The sequence below is a fragment of the Manis javanica genome, chromosome 9, assembly GCF_040802235.1.
Source record: "Manis javanica isolate MJ-LG chromosome 9, MJ_LKY, whole genome shotgun sequence".
Lineage (NCBI taxonomy): Eukaryota > Metazoa > Chordata > Mammalia > Pholidota > Manidae > Manis > Manis javanica.
Genome location: NC_133164.1, coordinates 26248643 through 26263094, shown reverse-complemented (window position 1 = coordinate 26263094; position 14452 = coordinate 26248643). Strand labels below are relative to the sequence as shown.

General features: G+C 37.8%; 1 protein-coding gene across 3 annotated transcripts in view; it reads left to right on the top strand.

The window, feature by feature from the left end:
- The first annotated feature begins 3650 nt into the window (after window positions 1-3650).
- The window catches only part of NDFIP2 (Nedd4 family interacting protein 2), a 75982-nt gene continuing 65180 nt past the window's right edge, over window positions 3651-14452 (top strand). The window contains exon 1 of one of the 3 annotated variants that reach the window (XM_073212460.1): window positions 3651-4151. In XM_073212460.1, the coding sequence (XP_073068561.1) occupies window positions 3834-4151 (318 nt within the window). In that variant the 5' untranslated portion in view covers window positions 3651-3833. The remainder of the gene's footprint in view (window positions 4152-14452) is intronic. The other 2 variants (XM_073212459.1, XM_037010306.2) reach the window with 2 other exon arrangements.

Below are 14452 nucleotides of genomic sequence, written 5' to 3'. Positions count from 1 at the left end.
ATAATAAATGCCCTTTATCCTCAGCACTAAAATCAGGCAACTTTATTATATGGTGACTTTATTGTCAATGTTGTACTGTTGATAATGGTGAAATAGCATACTGAGATCAAACTATTTAACCAATGAGTCCTGGTTCCTGTTATGGAAGAAAGAGAGCAAATGATCTTTAACACTTTAAGAAAACCTTTGACATGTAGGAAACATTTTTCTCTCCTAGTATTTTATATACACACCCACACCTACATGCACATGTAGTGTTTGTCCTTTTACACAATGATCATGCATTAGTCAAGAGAAACCCATCATAATAGGCAATATACTCAGTGCCAGCCCTGCTCTTCTATGATCAAAGTGATTATCAGGCTTTCTGATAAAAAAAGAGACTATTTACAACACACGAATGGCCAAAGAACAGCCTTCCTTAGTCAAGGTAAAGCATGTTTAGTATGGTCAAAGAGCAGCCTTCCTTAGTTAAGGTAAAGCAAAGACCATTTTAATAACTTATGATTTAGTCCAATTTAAAATATATAATCCCTAAGCAAAATGGCTGTTGATTTGCTCACATTTGTTGCTCATGACTAAACCAAGGAAAACTGAAAGTGCTAAATAAAAATGTAGTTAGGACTGAGATGCAGCTTATCAGAACTCAAATATTTTCTAATTGTTGCCTGGTGGTACCTCCATATAAAACAGTACCTATATAAAACAAATCCAATAGGAAGTACTTAATATGGAAATGTATTTTAATCTCTAAGCTCTCTGGTTCTTCCTTTTTCTTTTCTGTTCCTCTCTCTCTTGATACTTTATTCTACAGAGACAGTTTGAATTTGAAGAATTTAATAAACATGTAATAGTTTTCCACGTCAGCTTGGTTAGGCTATAGTTTCAATTATTCAAGCAAACACTAATCTAAGTGTTGCTGTGAATGCATCTTATAGATAAAATGAGTTGCCTTTAAGTAAAGGACGTTGTCCTCTCTGATCTGGGTGGGCCTGACTCAATCTGTTGATAGGCTTTGAGTGCCCAATTGAAGCATTCCTGAGGAAGAAGACAGTTCTTTCCAGAACTAAGAAGAAATTCACACCTATCTCCTGGCCTTTATAATTCAAACAGGAAAAAAATTAATGGTCTAACAGAGACAAAATAAACCAAGATAATGAAAAAAAGGGAGTTCCCTTCATACCTGGTACTTGTTGTATCCTAGAATAAATAAAACTTCTAGAACTTTTTGAGAGTTCCAGTGGCCTGTGCTATGGATTTGGGACTTGCCTAAGCCAGTTCTTACTACAGCGTAAGTCAATTCTTTTTAATAAATCTCTAAATACATATCTTCTCTTAGTTATCTTTTGTTGGTTAAACTCTGACTGATTGAAAAAAAAGCTGTTTTTAAGATTCTTCCAATATACTGGATGAGAATAAAGAGAGGAAAAGGAAGTAGATATCTGAGTGTCAAATTGCTCACTTTAGAAAATTTCCCCTTAAATGTTAGAGCTGAACAGATGACAGGAATCTCAGAACTAGTTAAATAAGGAACAGTATGTGAAGCTAAATTGAGGTCCAAGACTACAAGCTGTTTAGAAGAACTACATACATGGTAACTGAGATGAAAGTTTGGAGTAATAATAATGCTTATTTTCATTGACTAAAACAAATGGTAGTTTATTCTCTAAAATCTGCTTATAATTAAATGTACAGAAGATAATACCTAGTGACTTTTTATTAAGTAGAGATAGAAATCTTCAGATAGGGAATATTGCCTCTTTTTAATCATTCTCTAGATAAATATACAAAATCATACATGTTTCAAATGTGATTAGCTGTTAGGATCTATGTTCACACTAGCCATCATTAGCTACTTGAGTAGTTCTGTTGTTTGTGCATCCATAGTGAGAGGAAGTGGCAAAAGCTGAAGAATCACTGAAGAAGGAAGGAAAATTTAGAGCATTTTCCTACCCATGCCTTAGGCCTATGTAGATAGCCATCTGCAGGCAGTAGCATGTTAAATGCCATTTAAATCGGTGGGAATCTCAGCAAAGAATCCTGATGCATATCGAAGCAGTTTAGTGTACCTAGTTACAAGTAAGAGAATATGGAAGATGATTAAGAAATCAGTTCCCTCTGGAGGGAATGCCTTTGTCCCTGGGAATTGCCAATGGGGATTCCAGTGGGAAGTATGTCTCAGGCAAATGGGTCCCTGGGACTTCACAGCATCCCTCCATAGTTGCTGTGAGGGTGAAATTATGCAGCATGTGCAGTCCCTGGCTTGGGCAGGGCTCAGTCCCTGTTAGCTGTTGTTCTACTTTCATTCATTCATTCTCTTCCTCCTCCTTATCGAAAAAAATGCTTTTGTGTTGAATTTTGTCAGTTGCTCTCTAGATCAGCAAAATGTTCACAAAACTTGGGAGAAGGGTGAAAATGAAACAGTCTGCTACCTTACAGGATTCAGGATGTCTGGTTTTGGTCAGGTCTTTGGTTCTCGCCATTATGTTCTCAGTACTGTTCTGGGTGAGCTAGGTGTAAAATGGCCTCTGCTCTGAGCAGCTGTCTACCTGAAAAACAACTGGACATATAAACGATTAATGAAAATGCAAGCACATATAAAATGAAGTTCTAAATTAACTGTATATATCAAAAGTAATGAGGGAATCTACTTTCACTTTGCTAACCCCGGCTGCTGTTTTGATCATTAAAGGGTGATACCATTTCGGTGATGTTGTGAGGGTGAGCTTTTACACAGTAATACAGTAAAATGTCATATGTTAATCGTGTCAGAGTCTAAGATACATGAAATTAGATAAAAAGAAAAGCAACTTTAAAGAAATTAAGTATGACATTGCCTTTTATTCTGTTATCCTATTAATACTCTCTACCACTAGATGTGGCAAGGTGGCAAAAGTGGGAAGAACTGATCAATGCTTTAACTAAAATTTTTAGGAAGGCTTAAATTTTTTAGTTGATGATCTCTCAATGTTGTGTTTTTGCTATTTTAACTAGCTGATAATGCTCATCCAGTGGCTTTCTTCAGCACAGGGATCTCCTTTGGCGATTCAGAAGGGAAGTAAAACATAGCTGGGCCAGATGATATCGTAGTTTTCAGGGCATAGAAAGCAGGTCTTTTTAATTAAAATGCACTTAACACTGCTCCATCATACTCTTCTACTAGAGAAACATGCTTTGTGCCCTGTGGGAGGTACTAACAGTTCATGTGTCGTTAACCAGGCATTGAGAGTCTCACAAGGTAGCTAGCACACAGAGTGATTCCTTACTGTTAAGCCCTGAGGAATTATTGATGTATGACCACAAAATAGTACTATTTTATTTCATTATTTTTTTGTATCCTTCCAGTAACCTAGAGCTCTATAAGCCTCTTTTTCTGGGGAAATAAGAGTATGGCTGCAGAGTCCCTGTGGTATTCTTAAATCTCACTACAGAGAGGTAGACGAAAAAACAAGCAAAAGATATCCTTTATCTCACTAATGATCTTGCATGAGCAATTTAGCAACGTCCTAGACATGCGTCTTCCTGCGCTGTCCTACGCTGGGTGAGTAATAAGTGTTGGGCAAACGGATGACCTGCCCTCAGGTGTTCTTGGAACGCGTCCCCTTCCTCCTAGACATCTGTCTCCGCGGAGTGTGACGGTGTACCCGGCCTTTGCCTGCTAGAAATCCGCCTTCCAGAAAAGACCAATCAAGGACAGTGATTTTGTTTTTTCCTCGCTCCTTTGCCACCGCCCACTGCTGAACTTGCTGACAACCTAGGCAGTTCCCCGGACTTGCTTTACTTTTCCATTTCCTCCCACCCAGCCAACCTCCCGACCCCGACTCGCTACGCTAATGGGACGCCGGAGGACCCAGCGAGCATGCGCGGCCGTTCCGAGCATGCTCAGTAGTGCTCAGGGTGTCCCCGAGCTCCACCGCGCTGCGGCCGACGCGGAGGTTTCCGCGGCTGCTGCTGCACCAACAGGAAGTGAATCGCCTCGGTCAAGGGACGGCAGCGGCCCGGACCGAAGGGGAAGAAGCCCTTCGGCGACGACGTCGTCGACGGGGGCGGTCGAGGGGGCTGAGCGCCTAGGGGACTCGCCCGCTCGGAAACCGGATCCCGAGCCGGGCAGGATGGATCATCACCAGCCGGGGACTGGCCGCTACCAGGTGGTGAGTGTCTGGCCCCCGCCCCGGCCTTCTGCGCTGCCGAAGCCCCGGTCGGCCTCCCGCTGTGGCCTCGAGCATCCCTCTCGGGTTTTTTCGGAGGGGGACGCGCTGGCTAATTTTTGTTTTTGTGTTTTCTGGCCCACCTGCTTCCATTACACGTCTTCTGGACGCCTACCTCTGACTCCTTCCCTCCCGACCCGTCTCCTCCGAGCTCCCACCCCTCGCACCCTATACCCCGCTGTAAGACCCCCGTTTTCTCCTTAAAACTTATATTTGTCTTATTCCTCACGTTCTCTATCACTTCCTCATTCCCTGACTCAGTCACTTCTGAGACATTCCAGTGGATTGTATACTAGAAATGGTGGTGAGATCACCGTCATAAATGAATGGAGTGGGTGTGAGAGAAGGAGATGTAAGCACTATGTAGGGTGAGATGTGCATTTGGTTAAAAAAAAAGGGAGGTTTTAAAAATTGTGCAACTCTAGAGAATAATCGTGGTGTTGATTTTGTCCCTCCGCTCTAGTTAATCTTGTCGTTTTTGTCCCTTTCCGTTGTGTTCGCATTTAAAGTGTGTTCCTTTTTCTCTCACCACATTTTTCTTTTTTTTCTTTGGCGGGAGAGGAAACAAAGTTTTACTAGAAAAAAAAAAAGCTGATTTTGTTTGAAACTTTATTTCTCATTACATGCATGGTTTTCCACTTTAACCATACAAACTTATGTATGTTGAAATGAGTGAAAAGTGTCTCAGTATTGTCATCAGTAGCAATTTTTCTAATACATTTTTTTCCTCTGTCATTAGTTCTGGTGGTCGTATTGGAGACTGCTATTGTAAACCCTGTTTAAAAAGGACTTAAATACTTGACTAGTCTGTTGCAGCTAGGTAGCATGCTCTTCTATAAACGTTGTGATGGTAAATTTCGTTAAACCTGTTTACTGACAGGGAGGAGAAAAACTAGTGCTGATGGTGCGATTAATAGTACTGCCTGTAAAATTTACAAATGTAGATATGTTAGTGCAAATTTCACCTTTCAGATCTATTTGCACATTTGAGACAGTAGCGACTAAAAATTTATGTTAATAAGTGCATTTTGGCAAATACGAATGTTACTAAATGATGAAGCCCCCATGTGTGTAATACAGCATCTTTCTAAAAGCTCATTCAGCTTCCATTTCATCTGGTAAATCCTGTAAAACCTCCAAATGATCCATATTCTGAAAACTAAAAACATATCTGTATTTTTAGAAGAGTTTGGAAAGTATTACTGCTGCCAGCATGGAAGGCATTTTTCAAGTTGCCAATGTATATACTTTTGGTGGGTTGATTTTTTTAAAAGAGGCATTCTTATTTTGCAATATTTGGCAAAAATAAATGCAGAGGTAAGTATTGAATGCTAATACCAGTGAGACTTTTTTTCCTAATTTCTTTTCTTTTTTCCCTATTCCTATTTGTCTCCCTTAATGGCATTAGCTGATTTGAATTCTTTCTCTGGGAGTTTTGCTTATCAGAATCAATCATGTTCTTGTATACAAGTCACTACTCAAAACATTTTTAATTGATGTAGCAATGCCTTAAAATATATAGTCATTTAGTAATTATGACTAGTTAACTTACTATTGCTACCTATTGGCTTACTATTATTAAAAAAATTTTTAATTGTGACTAGTTAACTTACTATTGTTACCGATTGGCTTACTATTATTTAAAAAAATTTTTAACATCAAAATACTGAAATTTGCTCTCTCAGTTTTAAGATATTTTCTTTTTCTCTATATTAAAGTCCTTTCAGAATAAGTGGACAATATCATATTTTATTGCCCTTTTTTTCCCAAACTGGAGGTGTGTCCCCTGTAGACTTTGAAAGGGTGGAGGCATTCCTTCAGAGCAGAGGGCAAAAATTAGTCCTAAGATATTACTCACTTTAGGTAGGTAGGACATCAGTTTGTTTTCCTGGTAAGGCCAAGTGTTGAAAAGATATCTTGGCACAGTTTAAATTTGTATTTTATCCCTGTTACTCTATAATTATATGGTAATTTCATCTGCCTAGTGTAACTCTTTACTTTGTTCAGAATGGCCTGCCCAGTAACTGTATGTAGGTATATGCCAGAGAATCAGTGGATTTGGTGTCTAGAAGATTATTCAGCTGGAGACCAGTCTGTAGCTCTGGCTTATAAGATGAACACAACTGTTGTATGGATTCTTTTAGTTCAAATTTTTATTTTAAACTCTGAAATGATTAATAAACTTGGGTAATGAACAGTTTCAGTTGTTGAATGTTAAGGGATGACTGAGTAGGAGACAGGCGAGTACACTTGAGGTGAAATGGTATTTGATACTGATTTATCACTTAGTAATAGAGTTAAAATTTAGCTTTCCATACTGGAGAGTTAGCAGTGATGCCCAGGGACATCAGAATGACTTACTGTCATTAACCAATACACACACTTTAGCAGCTTTTTCTGTGGTCTCTTCTTACCTTCCATTTTTAAATGGTCTGATTTTGTTAAGCTGTGGATTACAGTGGAGAGCTACAAACTCTGTACTGTTAACCTTTCTTATTTCAGAAAAAGCCAGATATGGAATGCGGTTTCACTGTTTTATGGGAAATTCAGTTTTGTTTGGTAGGAAACAGCAATGTTGCCAAACTATGAAGTAGTTGACTTATCTTGGAGATGTTAGACCACATTCTAAATTTGATGTTCTCTATTTTAAAGGATTATGTACCTGTACCGGACTGACTACTAAGATTTCAGAGGTATTTGGCATCCATGTTTTGTTGGCTATGTTGCTTTAGGTGATAGTTTCCCAAACTATGCCAAAATGATGATCATAGATGATCTTAGAAGATTTATAACATATTAATATATTAAAATATACATTTGCTTATTAAAGCCATGAGAGAATTTACAATAAAGGCAGTGGTTTATATTTGTTTAACCTAGATCTTCCCAAACCTTCATGATGGATTATTTTAAAGAAAAATACAAGATTATATTAAATTTCCAAAGCGTTAATTGTCTATGAACATAATGAAGTATTCATACTGTAAACATCTAGATACTTTACTCTTGCATCTGGAGAACTAGAGCTGCCCTTGATAAATCAGCGGGAAGGAGATTGACTATTAATGTTTAAAAAAACCATGTTTTAAAGTCATCTGGGTTTATACTTAGGTTGTGCTGTCTATAATTATGAACCCTTGGGTTAGTTATCATATTGAAGCCTCAGTTTCCTCATATTAGTTACCTATCTTATTAGGATTATTGTGAGAATATATGATGTAATATATGTTAAAGGTGTGGTATAGAGACTGGAACATGATAAATACTTTTATGAATAACAAGGTACATATACTATAAAATATTATGTATATTTGTTTTTGCTGGTGACCACCTTGTGTCCCTTCTTTTATTGAAGAATATGAATATCAACTAGTTCTTTGTTGTCCTTGTTAAGAACTGTGAAAAGTTTTAGGATTTGAATTTACATATTTGCAAGATAATAATTTCATCTGGTAATGTTTCATGATTGCTGGCAGAAAACAGGAGACTCCCACATAGGAAACAAATGACATTATAATTCACAGCACAGCAAGCTGCATGAACATCATCATATTTCTGTAGGTTTTCCTTGCATCCAGGTCCCATGAGGGTGATGGTTCTAGATTGATGCACTTAGTGGATCACAGCTGAGGAACTCAGGACCAAGGGTCCAGCAGTTTTTAGCAAGCAGTAAGCACTGTGGCAAACATGGGAGTTCACTTCTCCCTGAGAGGACAGTTAACACGTTCTGGTAACCTTGACCTGCTTTGTTGCTTATGTGACTTATTACAAGAATACACTTAGTAACAGGGAATGGATTAAATGTAGACTCTCACACTAAGCAAGAATGTGCAGGGACACTCAGGCCTGTGGAAGACTGCCTTACTCAACAGTTTATGTACTGGATGGATAATATATGTTGATTTTTAGGTGCAGTCATTTACTTTTGTTTTCTATTTTAAAGAAGTTTTGCAGTCTTTTTTATTGCTCTCTATTTACTGCCTTCTCTTGACTCAGGTCAATTCCTTTGATCTTCACTTGTTTCCTTTGAATTTATCAATATTCTTTATCTTTATCTGGTTTATAGTCTTGCCACACTGCTTTTACATCAAGATTGCCCATTGCTTAATCTAATAGATACTTTTCAGTTCTCCTCTTGCTCCATTTCTGTCACACTGACACTGAACTTTCTTCTTGAAACTCCTTCCTTATTCCTGAAATGAAGCTTTCTACTCTTTCTACTTTTCTTACCTTCTTGAGCTCATTTTGTACTTATTCCTTAAATGTTGATGCTTACTATGTCATGGACTATTGTAATAGCCTCCTTGCTATTTTCTTTATCTTACCATCCATCATATATCTTTTGCACTGCATGAGTCATATTTATAGAATAATAAATTTAATTTTCCTTTTTTTGGGTCAGAAATCTTCAGTGGCTTCTTATTGAATTCCCCCTCCCACCGCATTTATATGAAAACTTTCAAGTATGTAGAAAAGTTGAAAGAATTGTGTAGTTAATCCCCATATAGCAATTGCAGGTCTATAGTTACCAACAGTTTGTTATATTTGTTATTGTATATCAATCTCTTATTTTTGATGATTTCAAAGTAGGTTGCAGATATCAGTACCTCATTGCAAACTGCATGTTTATCATTAGCCTAGAGTTCAATATTTGTGGTTATTTTTCTTTGGGATAAAATTGACTGACAGTGAAATGTACAAATTTTACATGGCCTATTGGATAAGTTTTGACAAATGCATACAACTGTGTAACCCAAACCACTTTCAAAATACAGAACAGACATCAGCAAACTACATTTCAACTCCTGTTCATGTGTAAAGTTTTATTATAACACAGTCATGCCCATTCATTACAATGGCAGAATTGAGGACATTTGACCCTTGAACAACATGAGTTTGAACTATACAGATCCACTTATATGTGGATTTGTTTCAATAAATATATTGGGAAATTTTTTAGAGGTATGTGACAATTTGAAAAAATATTTTCTGTAGCTTACTTTATTGTGACAGTACAATATACAGTAAAGTTAACATACAAAATATGTGTTAATTGACTATGCTAGCGGTAAGGCTTCTGGCCAACAGGAAACTGTTAGTAGTTAGGTTTTTGGGGAGTCAGAAGTTATACATGATTTTCGACTGTGCAGCAAGTTGACACTCCTAACCTCTTCATTGCGCAAGGGTCAGCTTCTTTAAGTCAGAGCCCACAAAGCCAGAAATATTTATTATTCTGCTCTTTACAGAAAAAGTTTACTGACCTGTCATACACAACATTACTATCACCTTACAAAGTTCTTGTGACCTTCCCTTGTCAATTCCTACCCCTCAGGTGATTATTATTCTGATTTTTTTCATTTCATATTAGCTTTGCCTATTCTAGAATCATGTAGTATATAGTCTGCAAAGCTTCTTTCACTCTGCATGAAGCTTTGGAGATTAATCTGTGTTACTGTGTATATTAGTAGCTCATTACTTTTATTGCTGAATAGTATTTCATTGGATAAGTTATATGAATATACTACAGTTTGTTTATCTATTGCTCTGTTGATGGACATTTGGGTTGTTTCCAGTTTGTGGCTATTATGGATGAAGCTATAGGGATATTCTTTTTTTTTAAATTTTTTTTTAGATAATTATTTTTTATTGAAGGGTAGTTGACACACAGTATTACATTAGTTTCAGGTGTACAACACAGTGATTGAACATTTATATACATGATAATTCTAGGTACCAGCTATCACCATACCAAGTTATTACAATATTTTGACTATATTCCTTATGCTGTACATTATATCCTGGTTACTTATTTATTTTACAATTGAAAGTGTGTGTATATATATATATTTTGTGAGGGCATCTCTCATATTTATTGATGAACAATAAAATTCTGTATAGGGGGGGTCAATGCTCAATGCACAATCCTTAATCCACCCCAAGCCTAATTTTCATCAGTCTCCAATCTTCTGAAGCATAATGAACAAGTTCTTACATGGAGAACAAATTCTTACATAGTGAATAAGTTACATGGTGAACATTACAAGGGCAGTCATCACAGAAGCTTTCGGTTTTGCTCATGCATTATGAACTATAAACAGTCAGTTCAAATATGAATATTCATTTGATTTTTATACTTGATTTATATGTGGATACCACATTTCTCTCTTTATTATTATTTTTAATAAAATGCTGAAGTGGTAGGTAGATGCAAGATAAAGGTAGAAAACAGTTTAGTGTTGTAAGAGAGCAAATGTAGATGATCAGGTGTGTGCCTGTAGACTATGTGTTAATCCAAGCTAGACAAGGGCATTAAAACATCCACGGATGCAGAAGATTTCTCTCAGAATAGGGGGGAGTGGTTCTAAGCCTCACCTCTGTTGATCCCCGATTTCTCACCTGATGGCCCCCCTGCGACTGTGCCTGTCTTAGGTTGTTCCTCCCTTGAGGAATCTTACCCATCTCTGGCTAACCAGTCATCTTCCGGGGCCATACAGGGAAATGTAAAGTTGGTAAGTGAGAGATAAGCCTTATTGTTTGAAAAGGTTAGCTTTTTACTTCTTTGCATATTTATGCCCTGTGGCTTCTATGCCCAGCATTTGTCTTGAGGTGTCTTTACCAGTTGGAAGAATTATGATACTCGGTAAATTCGATATGTGGCACGAATTCTATTTAAGGGTTGTAATTAGGAAGGAAGAAGAAAAGCTATAGAAGTAGCAGGCGGAAGAAAACATGGGAAGATTGATTATTTCTTTGACATATCTTCTTGTAGAGTAACTTCAGCATGTATAGGTTTTAAACTACTAATTAAATTGCGCACACACATTAACATAATAGGAGTACAGTTACATAACCAAAGCAGACCTGTAATTACCAGCCATCTCCAGTGGAACCAAGAAAACCAGTTAGGCACCTTAGGCATTTGTGAAAACTTATCTATGATATGGTGGATATTGTCCAACTGAACTTGAACAGTCTGAGAGAAATAAGACAAGTTAAAACAACCCATTCCTGGGGACTGTTCACATCCCATATGTTCTTTTAACAGTAAATAGTCTGTAGTTGTAAGATTTTGGAGCACTACAATTTGCACTTCTAATTCTTGGTTAAGTTCCAACAGTATAGATCCAGTCAAATTTGTTGTTTTACTATATGCACAGGCCAGCTTAGATATCTCCTTCTTCATTTATAGGGATATTCTTATACAAATCCTTTTGTGGACATATGTTCACTTCACTATCTTTCCAAAATTTTGGTGTTGCTAGACTTTTTAGCACATTTGGTGGACTTACTGGATTTTTGAGTTTCTCTTTTTAACATACAAGTTCCTTGAATGGACCTTCCCAAACATGGTGTGGATAAAGTGAAGGTTCCTATGGCCAGGATTCTCACCTGGCCCTGGTTGGCTAGCTCAGTACATATGTGTGAGCAATACATTGTTATTGACTCTATGTAAAGAGCTCCGCCCAGTACTCTGGGCCATACAGTGGTATGGCTGCAGGAGAGCAGAGGCTGGAGTGGTGGCAGCGCCAAGGACAGAGACTGAGACGGCTGCAGGGGCAGAGAGGCCCAGAGGCAGAGACCGGCTTGCTGCATGCAGACTTGCTCTGAGTGGTTGGGATTCGAGTGATTGACCTGCCACCATGGGAATAAAGTTGGGTATAACCTTTTCACCCCAAGAACATTGTACTGTCATTTCTTTGGTCACATTGAATCCATAGTGAACTTGCCAGGGCTGAAACCCGTATCTATCAACCCCCTCTTAATATTTATGCCCTAACTGCTACAGGACTTACTTCTTGTTAGTTTTTCAACCGTAATGTATTACTTGTTATTTCCCTGACTTTACATATGTTTAGTTCACATCTGAAGTTCTGTGCCACACTCCTCTGGTTTGTTTGCCTCATAAAATTGTGCTCTTAAATGTAAAAGCTCCTAGGAAACTATAATTGGAAGAGGGAGGTAGGGTGAGTTCCTTGCATATGTAATCTACATCAAGGCAGAAAAAAACTTGAGAATCATAGTATTAGAGAACTTGTACTGAATTATGTTTTTGGATATCATTCTTTTAGGCTGATGCTTTTTCTCAGAGGTGCTTCCAGGTACTATGAATCTCTGATTTTTATTTTCTCTACAATAGATTTTAAACTTTTAAAAAACTGTAGTTGAGGAAATTCACACTCAGATGTGTTTTATACCAAGTTTATACAGCTTGAAGACTAGTATGTTAATTTGTATAGCAAGGTAATTTGTTTTTTAACAGATTCCCAGATTAAAGTTTCTCTGGTTCTTTCTGCACATGCAGTGATATTAGCTGTAAGTGTGTCATTTATTTAATTTGAGTGTAGCTTGCTTTTTGTTGTCAAATTATGTATATGAGTAAACTAGCACACCTGAACAATAATGATTCAAACGCTAGCCATCATTTAGGCATATTTGAGTAGTACATGATCTGGTAATGGTGTAATACTTGGGCAATAACAAGTAAATGCATTGGAATTATGAAAATACCACATTATAGATAGCTTATATGGTTGTTTTATGTTTTTGAATGCCTCTTGTCAGATTTATGTGTAAGGTATGGGACCAATTTTAGACACCATTGTTGATTATAAAAATCTTATAACTCATTCATGTATTTTTTTAACACATAATTATTTTTGAGGTATCTCTGCCAAATTCTGTTTTAGGTGCTGGTGAACAAGATAGCCAAGTTCCTGCCTCATGGCTCATGTTTTGGTGGAGGGGAGGCAGATGAATAAATAGGCATAATTTCAGTTAGTAAAAGGTTGTTCGAAGAAAATGAAGCAGGTTTGTGGAATAAAAGTACATTTTATCAATACTAAAATAGAAATCATGCGAAGTCATTCTTGTTCTATTATGTCAGAAATACGCTGAGAACTCTGCAAAGTGCTTTACACATATGAGCACATTTAATCCATAGAACAAATCTTTGAAATACATAATGTCTTGATCCTCACTTTGCAGATGAGAAAAATGAGACATAAAGAGGTTAAGTAATAGGCCCAGCTGTAATAAAATCTTGGTGTTTTAGTTTTATATTGCTTTGTAACAGAATACTCCAAGCACAAGCATTTTACTGTGTTTCAGGATTCTGTGGGTTGGCTCTGATCAGCAGACGATTCTCCTCCATGTAAAGTTAGCTAGGGCTGTAGCCATTCTGGGACTTGGTTGAGTCGGAACACTCAGGATGGCTCACGCACTGGGCTAGCAGTTGATGCTGTTAAACCAGTTGCTGAGATGGGACTGGTGACTGCATTATTTCAGGTCTCCTCTGTGTGCCCTCTTCATGTGTCCTCCCAATGTGACGTTAGCTTCTCACATCATAGAATAGGAAGCTGCCTTTCCTTTTCTAAGACATGGGCTTAGAAGTCCAGAATATCACTTCTGCTATGTTGTATTGGTTAAAGCATCAGAAGTCCAGCTCAGATTCAGAAGAAGTCATAAAGTTCATCTCTCAAGAAGTTGATGGTGGCCAGTTTTGGAGATGATGTACCATACTAACCAGTTTGACCCCTCAATTGATTGGAATCAGGGAGCTCCATATAGGCTTAAGGTGTGACCGGCTGAGACTTCATTGAAATATTCTGATTATGAGTCCATTTCAGGTGAGATAATGGCCTGTGGTGGAAATGAGTTTATTGGTTTAAACAATTTTTTTAAATTGCATGGCTAGAGCAAGATGAAGGGGAATACTTCAGAGTGGAATGGGGCAAAACATAGAAATAAACTTTATGCTGAATTTGATAGAAAGATGTAACTCATATTTATAGCTTCAGTTTATAACTTTTGTTTTATGAAAACAGCAAGTCTGGCTACATAATTTGCAAGGCCCAATGCCAAATGAAAATGTGGAGTCCTGGCCTGGGGCAGAGAAGTCAATTTCCCCTTCCTTCAGGCCTGCTGTCTCAACCTGCAGCAGATAGATGACCCTCAGAGGATTGCAGCCTCCATGCCAGAACTTGTTCCGTATCTGACTCAGTGATACGTGAGATCTGTGAATGTCATGATGATAGGAAACAGCCTGAGATGGGGATGGCCACTGTTTTCCATACCCCTGGCCATGGTGTGAACATGGGGACATAGAGCAGAACCAGGGAGTTCAGCTGACTGAGAATCTTTCTTGTGGAGTCAAACTGCTTATGAGCTGACATCCCAAACCCCTGGCACATGTTGTATTGTCCCATTGGAGTTAAGGTGGTGACCACAGAATACTAAACTGTAAG